Source organism: Megascapheus bottae, chromosome 17 (assembly GCF_031878675.1).
Source record: "Megascapheus bottae isolate mThoBot1 chromosome 17, mThoBot2.hap1, whole genome shotgun sequence".
In the NCBI taxonomy this organism is placed as follows: domain Eukaryota; kingdom Metazoa; phylum Chordata; class Mammalia; order Rodentia; family Geomyidae; genus Megascapheus; species Megascapheus bottae.
Window position 1 is genome coordinate 11,707,393 of NC_143525.1, and position 16,202 is coordinate 11,723,594.

Genomic DNA, 16,202 nt, shown 5'->3' on the forward strand with positions numbered 1-16,202 from the left:
GGAACCCCGCTTGCCGCTCGGTCCGGCCGGCTCGGGACCGGGAACCTGTAGCACCTCTACTACCTTTTTCTCCCAGCTGTTTTTCGGAGCCGGATTTGTCGGCCCTTGGCTCCCGCCCTGCAGGACGGAAGTGGGGCTTGTCTTCTTCGGTCCTGCGCGTGGGAGTCGGGATGGCCTCCGTTCAAATCCGAGAGGCCCTGGAGGGAGACTGTGGAGATATACTAAGGATGATTCGGGTGATGGTTGTGGGATTCCCCCCCCCCCCCGAAAAAAATCTAGACTTCCAGAAGGGGCCCGGGCAGCGCACATGAGCCAGGGAGCGGGAGGTGTTGGGGGCGAGCCCCTAGGCCCCTGCCCCTGGGGAGGGTGGAGGGGGCTCCTGCCCTAATCCTGCCTCTTGTCCCCACGCGGTAGGAACTGGCCAAATACGAGAAACTCTCGGACCAGGTGAAGATCAGCGAAGAAGGTGGGGCTCAGAACGTGATGGCGGCTGGGGACCCACTGAGGGAGGGCCGGTTCCCAGGGCGGCAGCTCTTGACCGGGCAGGCACTCCTTTGTCACACCTCCAATCTGCAGACCTGAGAGCGGATGGCTTTGGAGAGAATCCTTTCTATCACTGTCTGGTGGCAGAGATTGTAGCCCCAGGGGAGCCACAGGGTAAGAGCACCTCTTTGGGCAGCCGCGGGGTGTCCCTGTATCTTGGTTTTAAGAGACTTTACTCCTATCTTTGCTTCCTTTTCAGGGCCCCGTGTGGTGGGTTATGGGCTTTACTACTTCATCTATAGCACATGGAAAGGACGAAACATTTACCTGGAAGACCTTTATGTGATGCCAGAATATCGGGGTACAGGGCAGGGGGAAGGGGCTGGGGTGGACATAGCAACCCACAGTCCCATGACCAGCCCCTCCCTCCCTCCATACCAACCTAGGGCCTCTTCTGATTCTCTTCAAATAAAATAGTATTTCTTCTTGCCTTTCTCCCCACAACAGGTCAAGGGATTGGTACCAAAATAATTAAAAAGGTGGCGGAGGTAAGGAGAGGGGTGGGAGCTACAAAGTAGGCTTAGTAAACATAAGAATATAGAGAGCCCCAGGCCCAGTGGCTCATGCCTGTAATCCTAGCTACTCTGGAGGCTGAGATCTGAGGATCGAGGTTCAAGCGAGTCCGAGCACTAAAGACTGTGAGACTCTTATCTCCAATTAACCACTAGGAATGGGAAGTGAAGCTGTGGCTCCAGGGATAAGGCAGAAGCCTTGAGCTGAAGAGCTCAGAGACAGCGTCCAAGCCCAGAGTTCAAGCCCCATTACTTACTATATATATATATATATATATATATATATATATATATATATATATATATATATATGTGTGTGTGTGTGTGTGTGTGTGTGTGTGTGTGAATGAAGGAGTAAGAAAACCTTTTCCTGCCCATCACTAGTGGCTCACACTGTAATCGTAGCTAGCTACTAAAGAGTCTATGATCTGAGAACTGTGGTTTGATGCCAGTCAGGTTATGTGGTTAACCAACAAAAGGCTGGAAATATGGAAGTGGCTCTGTGGCTCAAAGGGTAGGGCAGTACCCTTGAGCTGAAGAGCTCAGGGACAGCGTCCAGGCCCAGAGTTCAAGTCCCATGACTGACAAAATATCAAAACACAAAACAGTTAAAAAAAAAGAAGAAAAAGCTGGAAATAGAGCTGTGGCTCAAGTGGTAGAATGGCATCCTTGAGTGGCAAAGGTAAGGGATAGCTCCCAGCGCACAGTTCAAGCCCCAGTCCACACACACACACACACACACACACACACACACACACACACAGGAAAGGAAGAACCTTTTCTTTTTTCATCCCAAGACAAGTGAGTGATTTCTTCTCCCTCAGGTGGCTTTGGATAAGGGTTGTTCCCAGTTCCGCCTGGCAGTTCTGGACTGGAATAAAAGAGCCATGGACTTGTACAAGGCCCTCGGAGGTCAAGATCTGACTGAAGCAGAGGGCTGGCATTCCTTTCGATTTGAAAGAGAGGTGATGAAGGAGTTGGCAGGAAGGTGACACCATCACTTAGAATCTCCTTGCTGGAGTGTCTCTATTCCTATCTGCTCAAACACTCGTGAAACACATCTGCACAGATCCTGACCCTGAAGAAGGAAGGATGTTGTGGCTGATTCTTGGAATACAAAAAGAGCAGAATTGAAAAAGACTGGCTGTTTGGAGTGAAAAATTAAAAAAAGGTTATATCCTGGTGTATTGGGCAGAGGAGTTGATCATGCGTCAGCCACATCAAGATCCTTGTTATTTGTGTCGTAAGGTCAGAGGATGTAGCTCTAATGGAGGTTGGGACAGCCAAAAAGATAGGAGTAGTAGGCTCAAAGTGACTCAGAATCAGGCTCTGGACTGTGAAATATAGAGAAAAGAAGAGTTGGTGGCAGGTAGTCTTGGTACATAAATCTTGTCCACATTTAGGATCTTCACTGAGTTGTACTGAATCAAGGACTGAAGCAGGCCTGCAAACTCAACAGAGACAACAGGCTGCCCCCTGGTGTCTGCATTTCAGAGGTCACTGGGAAGGATTACTTGTGCCCTTTTAACAACTAACAGGGCATGGGAGCATGGTACCTAGTACTGAGGAGGCTGAAGTAGTAGACTTTTTTTTTTTTTGTCAGTCATGGGACTGGAACTCTGGGCCTGGGTGTGGTCCCTAAGCTCTTCAGCTCAAGGCTACCACCCTATCCCTTGAGCTACAGCACCACTTCTGGTGTTCTGGTGATTAATTGGAGATAAGAGTCTCATGGACTTTAGTGCTGGGCTGGCTTTGAACCAGAATCCACAGTTCTCAGCCTCCTGAGTAGCTAGGATTACAGGTGTGAGCTACCACGCCTGGCAGGAGACTCTCTTAAACACTGAAGTTCAGGAAAACAGTGAGATCTCAAATGTTCAATAATAATGATAAAAAAAAAAAAAGCAGCAAGTATTGGTGGCTTTTTTCCTGCCATCCTAAGTACTCGGGAGCCTTAGATCTGAGGACCAAAGTTTGAAGCCAGTGTGGGAAGGAAACTCTGTGAGACTCCTATCTCCAGTTAACCACAAAATAGAAGTGGAGCTGTGGCTCAAGTAGTTCAGCCTTGAGTTCAAGCTCCAGTATCAGCACACACACACACACACACACACACACACACACACACACACACACACACACACACAGCTAGTTAGTGGGCATTCCCTTTCAGATTTGTAATTGTGAGGTGGGGAGAGGGTCTTATATATCCCAGGCTGGCCTTGAATTCACTATTCTCCTACCTAAGACCTAAGACTCTCACGCGCTGAAGCACATACTGTCCTGTCTGACTGCTTTTCATTTTTTCTTTTTTAAACATTTTTTGCTTGTCCTGGAGTTTGAACTGAGGGCCGGGCTCTGTCCCTGAGCTTCTCTGTGCTCAAGGCTAGCATTCTCCCACTTAAGCCACAGTGTTACTTCTGGCTTTTTTTTTTTTTTTTTTTTGCAAGTCCTGGCTTTGAACTAAGGGTCTGAGTAGTGGCCTTAAGCTTTCTCAAGGCTAGAGCTCTACCACTTGAGCCACAGCACCACTTCCAGCTTTTTTTTTTTTTCCTGCCAGTCCTGGGGCTGGAACTCAGGGCCTGAACACTGTCCTAAGGCTTTCTCAAGGCTAGAGCTCTGCCACTTGAGTCATAGCACCACTTCCGGCTTTTTCTATGTGTATGGTACTCAGGAATTGAACCCCGGTCTTCGTGCATGCTAGGCAGGCACTCTACTAGGCCAAACTCCCAGCCCACTTCCAGTGTTTTCTATGTATGTGGTACCGAGGAATCAAACACAGGTCTTTGTATATGCTAGGAAAAAATTCTATCACTAGGTTAAACTTGAGGGCCCAACTTCTGGCTTTTTACTTTTATTTTTAAAATTTTTATTAATTTTTTTGGGGGGTGGGTCATGGAGCTTGAACTATGGGCCTGGGCCCTGTCCCTGAGCTCTTCAGCTCAAGGCTACCATCCCACCCTTGAGCCACAGTCCCACTTCCCATTTTCTAGAGGTTAATTGGAGATAAGAGTCTCTGGCGTAGCCTGGCTTGGTAGTTCACACCTGTAATCCTAGCTATGCAGGGGCTGAGATCTGAGGATCAAGGTTCAAAGCCAGCTGGAGCACAAAAGGACCTGAGACTGTTATCTCCAATTAACTTCTAGAAAACAAAGTGGGGTTTGGTTCAAGGGTAGGGCAGTAGCCTTGAGCTGAAGAGCTCAGGGACAGCGCCCAGGCCGAGTTCAAGCCCCATGACCCACCAAAAAAAAAGTCCCTTGGTTTTGTAGTGCCCGGGCTGGCTGGCTTTGAACCGTGATCCTCAGATCTCAGCCTCCTGAGTAGCTAGGATCACAGGCATGAGCTCCTGGCTCCTGCAAACATACTTCTTTTTCTTTTTCTTCTTCCTCTTCTCCTCCTGCCCCTTCTGCCAGTCCTGGGGCTTGAACTCAGCCTGGGCACTATCCTTGAACTTCTTTTTGCTTAAGGCTAGAGCTCTACTACTTGAGCTACTCCACATCTGTTTTTACTTTTTGATAGCTCTAAGCAGAGTATTTACCTAGCATGCTCTAGGCTCCAAGGCTGATTTCCTTAAAAATCACATTATATGCACACAAATTACAAAGTCTTTATTTTCATTCTGGCATTTCTCAGAAAAGAATGCAATAGGCTGGGCATGGTAATATAAAAGATACATGGTAGACTCGGCTGGAGGTTTGGCCTAGTGGTAGAGTGCCCAGAACTGGGAAAAAAAAGTCAGGCGCTGTGGCTCACACCTGTAATCCTAACTACTCAGGAGGCTAGATTTGAAGATGGCAGTTCAAAGCCAGCTTGGGCATACAAGCCTGCAAGATTCTTATTTCCAGTTAACCACCAGAAAACTGGAAGTGGCACTGTGGCTCAAATGGTAGGGCACTAGCCTTGAGCTGAAGAGCTCAGTGACAGCACCCAGGCCCGGGGTTCAAGCCCCACAACCAACAAAAAAAGAAAAAGAAAAAAAAAAAAGAGAAAGAAAGAAGAAAACAGGTTTATTTTCCTGTCTCTCTGCCTACCATCACTGAATTTCACAGTATTTTATTATGCAAATATTGTAAGCTTGTACAAAAATTGGAAACGGATATATAAAAATAGAGGAGCTTCAAGTATGGGGTTTAGTGTCCTCAGTTCCCTTGGTTGAACTCTCTGTGCTGGTAGGTAAATAATGATAACCATTAAAAATAGCATCCTTAGCTAGGTGCTGGTGGCTCATGCTTATAATCCTAGCTACTTAGAAGGCTGAGCTCTGAGAATCGAAGTTGGGTAGGAAAGACCATGAGACTCTTACCTCCACTAAACTACCAAAAAGAAATAGAACTGCAGCTCAAGTGGCAGTACATGAGCCTTGAGCAAAAAGCTCAGAGACAGTTCCTAGGCCCTGAGTTCAAGCCCCAGAACTGACATCCACAGCCTTATTTACATAATCACCACTAACCCTTTGCTATTGTTTTTTCAGACTTTGTGCCAATTCTGAAAACAAATTTGCTATGGAAATTCATTTGGTATTGAACAGTCAAGAAAGGAAAAATAAGACCATAGCACAACACTGATCTATACTTGGTATAGTGATAGATGGTATAGAACTTGAACTCCAGGCCTCATACTCTTTCTTCACTGATATTCTACTGCTGGTGCCAAACCTTCAGTCCCAGTTTTTGCTGGTTAGCTAGATAAAAGCCTCCTGGATTTGTCTGCTTGAGCTGGTTTTGAATATTTCAACCCTCAGTTCTCAGCCTCCTGAGTAGCTAGGATTATAGGTAGGAGCCACCAGTGTCTGACTTCCTTTTTTTTGTTTTTTGTTAGATAGTTGGGCTTGAACTCAGGGCCTAGGTGCTATCCCTGAGCCTCTACCAATTGAGCCACAGCTCCATTTTTTTGAGTGGTTAAATGGATATAATAGTCTTATGGGCAAGCTTCAAACCTTAATTCTCAGATTTCAGTCTCAGAAGTAGCTAGGATTAGCAGGGGCGCAATGGTTCACGCCTGAAATCCTACCTACTCAGGAGGCTGACAGCTGAGGGTCTTGGTTCAAAGCCAGCCAGGGCACTAAAATCTATGAGACTTTTATCTCCAATTAACCACCAGAAAATTAGAAGTGGTGCTGTGGCTCCAGTGGTAGGGCAGTAGCCTTGAGCTGAAAAGCTCAGGGACAGCACCCAGGCTCTGAGTCCAAGCCAGAAGAAGAAGGAGAAGGAGGAGGAGGAGGAGGAGGGGGAGGAGGAGGAGGAAGCAGCAGCAACAGCAGCAGACATGGAGTCCATAAAATTCGTATCTCCAATTAACCTCTAGAAAATGGGAAGTGGGGCTTGGCTCAAGGGTAGGGTGGTAGCCTTGAGCTGAAGAGCTCAGGGAGAGCGCCCAAGCCTTGATCCCCACACACACACGCATAAAAAAAAAAAATCTCACGACTTTAGTGCCTGGGCTGGCTTTGAACCATGATCCTCAGGTCTCAACCTCCTGAGTAGCTGGGATTACAAGCATGAGCCACTGTGCCCAGCTCATCCTTTTTGCCAATTATTTTCCAGATAGAGTCTTGAGGATTTTTCTGCCTGAGCTGGCTTTAAACTTTGATCTTTTACATCTCAGCCTCCTGAGTAGCTAGGATTAAAGTTGTGAGCCACCGGTGCCAGCCTGTCATCATTTTATTTTCTTTGTACCTGTACTCAGGCTTGAACTCAAGACCAGGATGCTGTCCCATAGCTTTTTTTCTCTAGGCTGGCCCTCTACCATTAGAGCCATAGTTTCACTTCTGACTTTTTTTTGGTGATTAATTACCTCCAAAATAATTGGTGGTACGCAGCATGGATTTTCCTGCCCCAGTCGGCTTTGAACCTTGATCCTCAGATCTCAGCCTCATGAGTGCCTAGGATTACAGGTGTAGCCACCGGCACCCAGCTATAAGTACTGAGTTCTAATCCCAGGACCGGCACAAGACAAAAAGCCAAACAGTTTTACAGCAGGACACACTCTATTTCAATTGCTTTTACATTATCTGCCTGCAGAGGGCATCAGATCCCGCAGGTTGAAGTCTCCTTCAATCAAGTTCCAAGTTGTTTCACCTTTGTCCTACTGTGACTAGCCCCACCCCAAAGCTACTTATGGGCTACCTGCATCTGACCCATTAACATACAAAAGACATCACTTTGGGAATTCTAAGGATTTTAGGAATTGTATCCTAAGAAACAACGATGGAAACCAATTATATATTTTATATCACACTGCCCCTTGTAACTGAATTTTCGAGGTTGCTAGGAAAAGATCTTTTCTTATTCTTCTTGCTTAGGATAATGAAGCTGGTTTCCTAGGGGAAAGTCAATTTGGGAATTATCTTTTAAACATGAACAATTTAGCTGGTTTTGGCATTCTTAAGTTTGAAAGTGAATGCAGGATAGATTCTTTCTAGAGTGACACACAAACAACAAGGAGTAGCGCCATCTGAGTAGAAGACACCTATAGCCAAAAAAAAAAAAAAAATGCCAGGTGCAGTGGCTCACACCTGTAATCCTAACTACTCAGGAGGCTGAGATCTGAGGATCTTGGTTCAAAGCCAGCCCAGGCACTAACGACTATGAGACTCTTATCTCCAATTAACTATTAGAAAACGGGAACTGGGGTTGTAGGGCAGTAACCTTGAGCTGTAGAGCTCAGGGACAACGCCCAGCCACAGTGTTCAAGCCCCACAAAAAATTATGTATATATATATATATATATACATACATATGTATATACACACACACACACACACACACACATATATATATATATATATATATTAGTGCTGTGGCTCACACCTGTAATCCTAGCGACTCCTAGCTACTCAGGAGGCTGAGATCTGAGGATCAAGGTTCAAAGCCAGCCTGGGCACAAATGGACCTGAGGCATTTCCAATTAACCTCTAGAAACTGGGAAGTAGGGCTGTGGCTTGAGGGTAGGGCATGGCTCAAGGGTACAGTGGTAGCTTTGAGCTGAAGAGTTCAGGGACAGTGCCCAGGCCCAGAGTTCAAATCCCTGCGACCTACAAAAAAAATGTTCCCATGTGCTACGTTGGACCTTTTGAGTGTCATGTCATGTCCATCTATCACTTCTTTCCTTCCTCCCTCCCTTCCTTCCTTCCTTCCTTTCTTTCTTTCTTTCTTTCTTTCTTTCTTTCTTTCTTTCTTTCTCTCTCTCTCTCTCTCTCCTTCTTTCCTTTTCTCCCTCCCTTCCTCCCTTCTTCTTTTCTTGTGTGTGTACTGGACCTTTACTTCTTGGCCTTGTTGCAATCCCTTAGCTTTTTTATTTTGTCCTTTAAATTTTTTTTTCTCTTTTGTGCCAAGTCCTGAATACTTGAACTCAGGGCCTGGATGCCGTGTCCCTTAGGTGTTTTTGTTTGTTTGGTTGGTTGTTTGGTTTTGTTTTTTAGCCATTCCTTTGGCTTCTTGCCACCCTCTCACTCCACTCCTTACTTCACAGCTGGGCCCTCTACCACATGAGCCACAGCTCCACTTGTGGCTTTTTGCTGATTAACTGGTGTAAGATTCTCTTAGGGCTGAGAATGTGGCTTAGAGGTAGAGTGTTTGTCTAGCATGGAAAAACCCTGGGATTTGATTCTTCAACACCACATAAGCAGAAAGAGTCAGAAGTGGTACTGTGGCTCAAGTGGTGGAGTGCTAGCTAGCCTTGACCAAAACAAGCCCAGGGACAGGGCCAAACTCCTGTGTTCAAGCCCCAGGAATGCCCCCCCCCCACAAAAAAAAGGCTCTTAGAAGCTGGGTGCTGGTGATTCATACTTGCAGTCCTGTCTACTCAAGTAGCTGAGATCTGAGGATTGTAGTTCAATGTTAGCCCTGGCAAGAAAGATTATGAGACTTTTATCTTTAACCAAAAAAAAAAAAAAAAAAGCCAGAAGTAGAATTATGGCTCAAGTGGTAAAGCACTAGCTTTGGGGTGAGGGTGGAGAAAGCCAGGTGCCAATGCCTCATGATTATAATCCTAGTGACTCACAAAACTGAGAACTGATCATCATGGTTCAAAGTCAGCCTGGGGCCGGGAGTTTGGCCTAGTGGTTAGAGTGCTTGCCTAGCATGCACGAAGACCCGGGTTCGATTCCTTGGTACCACATATATAGAAAAAGCCAGAAGTGGTGCTGAGGCTCAAATGGTAGAGCTCTAGCCTTGAGAAAGTCCATGGACAGTGCTCAGGCCCTGAGCTCAAGCCCAGGACTGGCAAAAATAAATAAATAAAATAAAAAAATGGACTGGGAGTTTGGCCTCATGATAGAGTGCTTGCCTAGCTAGCATGCATGAAGACCCGGGTTCGATTCCTCAGTACCACATACATAGAAAAAAGCTGGAAGTGGTGCTGTGGCTCAAGTGGTAGAGCTCTAGCCTTGAGAAAGTCCAAGGACAGTGCTCAGACCCTGAGCTGAAGCCCAGGACTGGCAAAAAAAAAAAAAAAGAAAACAAAGTCAGCCTGGGCAGGAAAATACATGACACTCATATCTGCAATTAGCCACTCTAAAAGCTGAAATGTGGTTCACCTGGTAGAGTGCTAGCTTTGATCATAAAATGTCAGGGAGCTAGGAGTTGGTAGCTCACGCCTGCAATCCAAATTACTCAGGAAGCTGAGATTTGAGGATCATAGTTCAAAGCCAGCCCAGGCATTAAAGACCCTGAGACTCTTATCTCTAATTACTCACAATTAACCACTAGAAAATTGGAGTGGCACTGTGGCCTCAAGGGTAGGGCAGTAGCCTTGAGCTGAAGAACTCAGGGATAGCCAGCGCCCAGCCCCAGAGTTCAAACCCCACAAACGACAAAGAAAAAAAAAATAGCTCAGAGACAACAGTCAGGCACTGAGTTCAAGCCCCAGGACTTGACACACACATGCACACACACGCACATGTCTCTGATTTATCTGCCTGAGCAAGGCTTTGAATCTTGATTTTCAAATTTCAGCCTCCTGAGTATCTAGGAATTATAAGCTTGACCAACTGGAGCCCAGTTTGATTTGATTTTTTTGCTTGTCCTGGGGTTTGAACTCAGGGTCTGAAGCACTGCCCCTGAGCCTCTTTGTGCTCAAGGCTACTGCTTTACCACTTGAGCAACAGCACCATTTCTGTCTTTTTCTGAGTCATTTATTAGTGATGAGTCTCTTGAACTTTCTTGCCTGGGCTTTGAACCTTGATCCTCAGATCTCATCTTCCTGAGTAACTAGGATTTCAGGCATGAGCTACAGGCACCCAGCTTCCCAGCTTGATTTTGTGTTGTGTAGTCACCATTTATTGCCTCTCGTTTTGGACCACTCATTATTTCATTAGCCTTATATAATCCAATGGTGATGGGGAAGAAGCGGTAAAGTGTTCCGATCTTCCTCCCTCCTTTCCTTTCTTTCCTTCTTTCTTTCCTTCCTTCTTTCCTTCCTTCTTTTCTTTCTTTCTTTCTTTCTTTCTTTCTTTCTTTCTTTCTTTCTTTCTTTCTTTCTTTCTTTCTTTCTTTCTTTCTTTTGTCATGAGGCTTGAACTCTGGGCCTGGGTGGTGTCCCTAAGCTCTCAGTTCAAGACTACTGCCCTACCCCTGAAGCCACAGCCCCATTTCTGGTGGTTAACTGGAGATAAGAATCTCTCAGAGATGGCCGGGAGTTTGGCCTAGTGGTAGAGTGCTTGCCTAGCATGCATGAAGACTCGGGTTCGATTCCTTGGTACCACATGCATAGAAAGAAAAAGCTGGAAGTGGTGCTGAGGCTCAAGTGGTAGAGCTCTAACCTTGAGAAAGTCCAAGGACAGTGCTCAGGCCATGAGCTAAAGCCATGACCTTAGTGCATGGGCTGGCTTTGAACCATGATCCTCAGATCTCAGCCTCTTGAGTAATAGGATTAGAGGTGTGAGCCACTGTGCCTGGCTGAGTTCTGACCTTTCTGGAGAGAGCCTTTTGGAAGACAGTTTTGGTGCTAAGGATCAAAGCCAAGGCTTTGAAAGTACTACCATGGAATTCCACCCCTGATCTTATCTACCTGTGGTGAACCCCTGTGCATTCAGGCTCCCACATCTACCTCATTCCTACTTTTCCTATTGAGCTATAAATTTTAAGGCAAATAAGGGACATTTGATTATGGTATCCTTTATACTCTCTCTATAATGATTTTACTAAAAGTTAATACCACCATTCAATACAAAATCAGGGTTTTTTTTTTTAGGCCCCAGGACCAAACTCTAGTAGTCCTATGTTAGGTCTGGCTAAATAGACAAAGTAAAAGGTAGAGAAAGACTTATTACATGGCAACCATGAGAAGACAGCACTTTATTTTTGTTTTATTTTTTTTGCCAGTCCTGGACTTGAGCTCAGGGCCTGAGCACTGTCCTTGGATTTTCTCTAGCTCTTGAGCCTCAGCACCACTTCTGGCTTTTTTCTATGTACGTGGTACCGAGGAATCGAACCCGGGTCTGCATGCATGCTAGGCAAGCACTTTAATACATCTTCAGGGGTCTGCAGGGATACAAACACTGGCCTCAGATTAAATAGAGAGAATTAAATGCAAGGAGTAAGAAAAGCTTGTTAAAACAGTTCCAAGTCATGGGTGTGTCCAGTTTGGCCCTTATCTCAGTTTCTCAGTTTCTCTCTCTAGGCCTGGTGGGGGATCTGTAGCTTTTGGCTGTTCTTTTTTTTGTGGGGGGCGCAGTTTGTGTCATAATGCTTCTTGATGAATTCTGTCCTGCCTGGAGTTCAAGGTGACTGGAAAGTGACAATGGGAGGGAATAGTTTAGATCTGATTTAGGGGCACAGATACATAGGGAGGGGGTAATTATCCAACTTTTATGCTACTTTTAATTTTCAGGCTCAGCAAAATTGCCTTTTAGTCTTTTTTTTTTTTTGCCAGTCCTGGGCCTTGAACTCAGGGCCTGAGCACTATCCTTGGGCTTTCTCAAGGTTAGAACTCTACCACTTGAGCTTCAGCACCACTTCTGGCTTTTATCCATGCATGTGGTACCGAGGAATTGAACCCAGGTCTTCATGCATGCTAAGCAAGCACTCTACCACTAGGCCAAACTCCTGGCCCCCTTTTAGTCTTTTTTTTTTTGCCAGTCCTGGGCTTGAGCTCAGGGCCTGAGCACTGTCCTTGGACTTTCTCAAGGCTAGAGCTCTATCACTTGAACCTCAGCACCACTTCCGGCTTTTTTCTATGTATGTGGTACCGAGGAATCGAACCCGGGTCTTCATGCATGCTAGGCAAGCACTTTAACCACTAGGCCAAACTCCCGGCCCCCCCCTTTTAGTCTTCTTATAAGTAGAATATCCAAACTTCTAGCTAGGTTCTTTGGTCCCTCAAGTGCAATGTACTCCGGTCTCTGGAACTTCTACACATGCCAAACCCCTGTTTAAAATGTTATCTGAGCCTAGTAGTAGAATGTTTGCCTAGTATGCAGGAAAACCCGGGTTTAATTCCTTGGTGCCACATGTACAGAAAAAGCCAGAAGTGGTGCTGAGTCTCAAGTGCTCTAGCTTTGAGAAAGCTCAAGGACAGTGCTCAGGCCCTGAGTTCAAGCTCCTGGACTAGCAAAATAATAAATAAGTAAATAAATATGCTATCTGCTCAAAGCTATCCTGGGCAGAAATTTCCATGAGTGGTATCTCCAATTAACCACCAAAAAGCTAAAAGCAGAGTTGTGATTTCAGTGGTAGAACACCAGCTTTGAGCAAAAACAAAAAAACTCAAGGACAATACCCAGAACCTGAGTTCAAGCCTCATTATTAGCACACGCGCACACGCTCTCATACACACACACACATACACTCACTCAAGTTGGTTTTTTTTTTTTGCCAATCCTGGGCTTACTGTCCCTGGGCTTTCTCAAGGCTAGAAGCTCTACCATTTGAGCTTTAGCACTACTTCCAGCTTTTTTTTCTATGTTTGTGGTACTGAGGAATCCAACCTGGGTCTTCGTGCATGCTAGGTGAGCACTCTACCACTAGGTCAAACTCCCAGCCCTTCAATTCAGTTTTTTTTGTTGTTGTTTTTTGGGTCATGGAGCTTCAACTCAGCCTGGGCCTGGTCCCTGAGCACTTCAGCTCAAAGCTACTGCCCTACCTTTGAGCCAAGCCCCACGTCCCATTTTCTAGAAGTTAACTGGAGATAAAGAGTCTCTGGTCTTTTTTGTGGCTTTGAATCTTGATCCTCAGATCTCAGCTTTCTGAGTAGCTAGGATTACAGGCATGAGCCACCAAGCCTGGGTTCAACTCAAGTTTTAATACTCATGATAATCTCTTTCACTACTTAATTTCTCTAGACTCTTTCAGAGTCATTGTTGATAATGATAATCTCTTACTTTTCTGTAACCCTCAGACACTGTACCTGAGCTTCTTTTGCTAGTATTCTACTACTTGAGTCACAGTACCACTTCTGGATTTTTCTGTTTATGCATTGAACCCAGGGCTTCATGCATGCTAGGAAACCACTCTACCACTAAGCCACATTCCCAGACCTTGGAGGAACTTTTAATTTTTTTTTGTGCCAGTCATAGGGCTTGAACTTAGAATCTTGAGCACTGTTCCTGAGCCATTTTGCCCAAAGCTAGCACTTTATAACTTCTGGCTTTTTTTTTTTTTTTTTTTTTTTTTTTGCAAGCCCTAGGGCTTAAACTCAGTTCCTGGGCACTGTCCTTGGACTTTCTCAAGGCTAGCACTCTACCACTTGAGCCATAGCTTTTTCTATGTATGAGGTACTGAGGAATTGAACCGGTCTTTGTGAATGCCAGACAAACACTTTACCACTAGGCCATACTCCCAGCCTTTTTTTGGTTGAGTTTAGAATTCATCATTTCATTCCACATTTTCGTGTGTGTGTGTGTGCTGGTTTGTGTGCACATGCTAGTAATGAAACTTAAAACTCAGAGGATTGAAGACTTGAGTCATTCGTCCAATTATGGCTACTTTCCCGTTAATTGAAAATAAACTGTATATCAGGTTTGTCTGCCTGCATTTACTTTTCCCAATGTATTATAAATTCCTTCAGAGCATCTCTTATCTTTGTATTCCTTCCACTAGCCAGTGAGTGGAAATTGGGGAGGGCTAAATACTTGCTAAATCATTTAATGTGTGTGAATGAAATTCCTGTACTATTTTATTCCTTTCTCCTAATCTTCATTTTAATTATTTCATTTCTTCTCTTGGTGCAAAAATCAGGAAGTTGGCTGGGTGCAGTAGTAGCTCATTCGTAGAACACTTGCTTAGCATGCAAAGGATGGGGGGGGGGAGGAAATCTTCAATTTCCCTGCCGTTGTCCTTAACTCCAGGACCATTTTTCCTGTTCTGATTTCCTGAGCATCCACATAAAGAACCTTATTCAATTTGTTTTTCTTCATTACACTTAAATTATTTTCTCCCACCTTTAGTTAGCGCATATTAATTATGCTATGTGAGGGGCTTCTTTATAAGTTTTCTTTTTTTTTTTTTCATTTTAAGCTAAGAACTGTGACTCTTACGTAGCATAGGTAGAGGCGCTTGAGGTTCCGCACAGGCACAAGGACCACAAAGCTCGGCGCATGCGCATTGGTCACCTTTCGCCTTTCGACTCCTCCTCTTCTTCTTGCTCGGAGCCTGCGCACCAAGAAAGACAAAGGTGGGGAAAGTGACCAAGCAGTCGTTCAGGCGCATGCGCATCCTCCGCTCGCCCAGGTTCGGAGGGGCTCTCCGGGGTGGAGAGGGTGGGGCTTATCGAGTCCGGAGGCGGAAGTCCAATCCTAGGGCGTGAGCTCGGCCCCTTCCTCCCCGCAATTGGCTCGCTCTCCGTGTTGTGGGGCGGGGAAAGGAAGTAATGGAGCAGTTGGAGGGGTGGGGTGGCGAAGAGATTGAGTTTTCCCAGTTCTGCGCAAGTGTCGGGAGCGGCCAGAAGAGGGCGTGAGAGAGCGGAAGAGAATGTGGAAGCCCTGATGCGCTGGCCAGCGCGAGCTGGGGAGCCAGCCTTGGCGCCTGCGCCTTGGAACCTTGGGCTCCGCGCGCGACGGGCGGGTGCCCGGTGCGCCTGCGCAGTAGGCGGCGGCACGGGGAGGTGGAGGCCGTGGAGGGGCAGCGGCAGCGGCAGCAGCGGGTCCCGGGACTGAGGCAGCAGCGGGGGCGCCGGCGGGCGGAAGCTGAGGTGACGAAGGCAGCGGCGGCGGCGGCCGTTTCCCTCACGGTGGCGGAGACCAAGGCGGCGGCGGACGGGGAGCGGCCCGGCCCCGGCCCCCTGCTCGTTGGCTGTAGCAGGGCCGCCGTGGGGCCGGCCCGGCTCCCGCCCCCCGCGGCTCCCCCTCCAGCTCCTCCTCCTGGGAGACGCCGGGGGCCCGGCCCGGCCCGCACTCAGAGCGCCGCTGCCGCCACCGCCGGGGGAGTCGGAGGCGGCGGCGGCGCCATGGGCGGCCTGGCCTCCGGGGGGGATGTGGAGCCGGGACTGCCCGTCGAGGTGCGCGGCTCCAACGGGGCCTTCTACAAGGTGAGGCGACGCGCTGACCTGGGACCCCTGGCTCAGCCCCCTCCCCCAGCCCCCGCAGGAGAAAGTGGGGCGGGATCGGGCTTCTGCAGCTCAGTCCCGACCCTTAGAACCTTCGGCCCGCGGCCCTCCCCGGGAGACCGTGGGAGTTAACCTTCTAGCTCTTTCTCGCGTTTGGACCCTTGTGTTACACCTGCTTTTACTTCCAGCTCGGAGAGCACGAGCATAAGGGCATTATTGTGCCCGGATTGGCGCTCACCGCCCCCAGGAGAAACCCCTTTGCCTACTTACTAATTGACTTTTCCTGTTTCTTAGTGCAAGACATACCTTCAGCCCTTAATTATATCTTCCTTACAGTTCAAGCACATGGAGAATTCTCTTTCTTCTCCCACATGACCCCCTTGGGAAGACCCACTGGCCCGTATTAGAGCCTTTAATCTTCCTCAGGGAGGCTTCTGCCTACTGGCTTTAAGCTCTCACCCCACTTTCATTTTATAGTCCAGCCTAAGGAGAAAATATGACAATCCATTTATGACATTTTGGCCTCTTTTACTTCAGGTTGTGTCAATCAAGTCGCCCTTGGCCTGCCATGAAGTGGATCCTTTTCACAAGTCTATGACCCCACCATACCCTTATCCCGAGGCCTACTGGTCTGCCATTCTTTTCTTAGTGAGAGATGGATTTGTACTCCTTATC

At 47.0% G+C, this 16,202-nt stretch overlaps 1 protein-coding gene across 2 annotated transcripts in view; it reads left to right on the forward strand.

Moving 5' to 3' along the window:
* Positions 1-79: 79 nt before the first annotated feature.
* The window catches only part of Fxr2 (FMR1 autosomal homolog 2), a 38,796-nt gene continuing 22,673 nt past the window's right edge, over positions 80-16,202 (forward strand). The window contains exons 1-6 of one of the 2 annotated variants that reach the window (XM_090349656.1): positions 80-236; positions 415-466; positions 577-657; positions 743-844; positions 991-1,031; positions 1,880-2,020. In XM_090349656.1, coding sequence (XP_090205782.1) covers positions 171-236; positions 415-466; positions 577-657; positions 743-844; positions 991-1,031; positions 1,880-2,020 — 483 coding nt within the window. In that variant the 5' untranslated portion in view covers positions 80-170. Of the gene's footprint in view, positions 237-414; positions 467-576; positions 658-742; positions 845-990; positions 1,032-1,879; positions 2,021-15,213; positions 15,510-16,202 lie in introns of those variants that run through there. The other variant, XM_090349655.1, reaches the window with a different exon arrangement.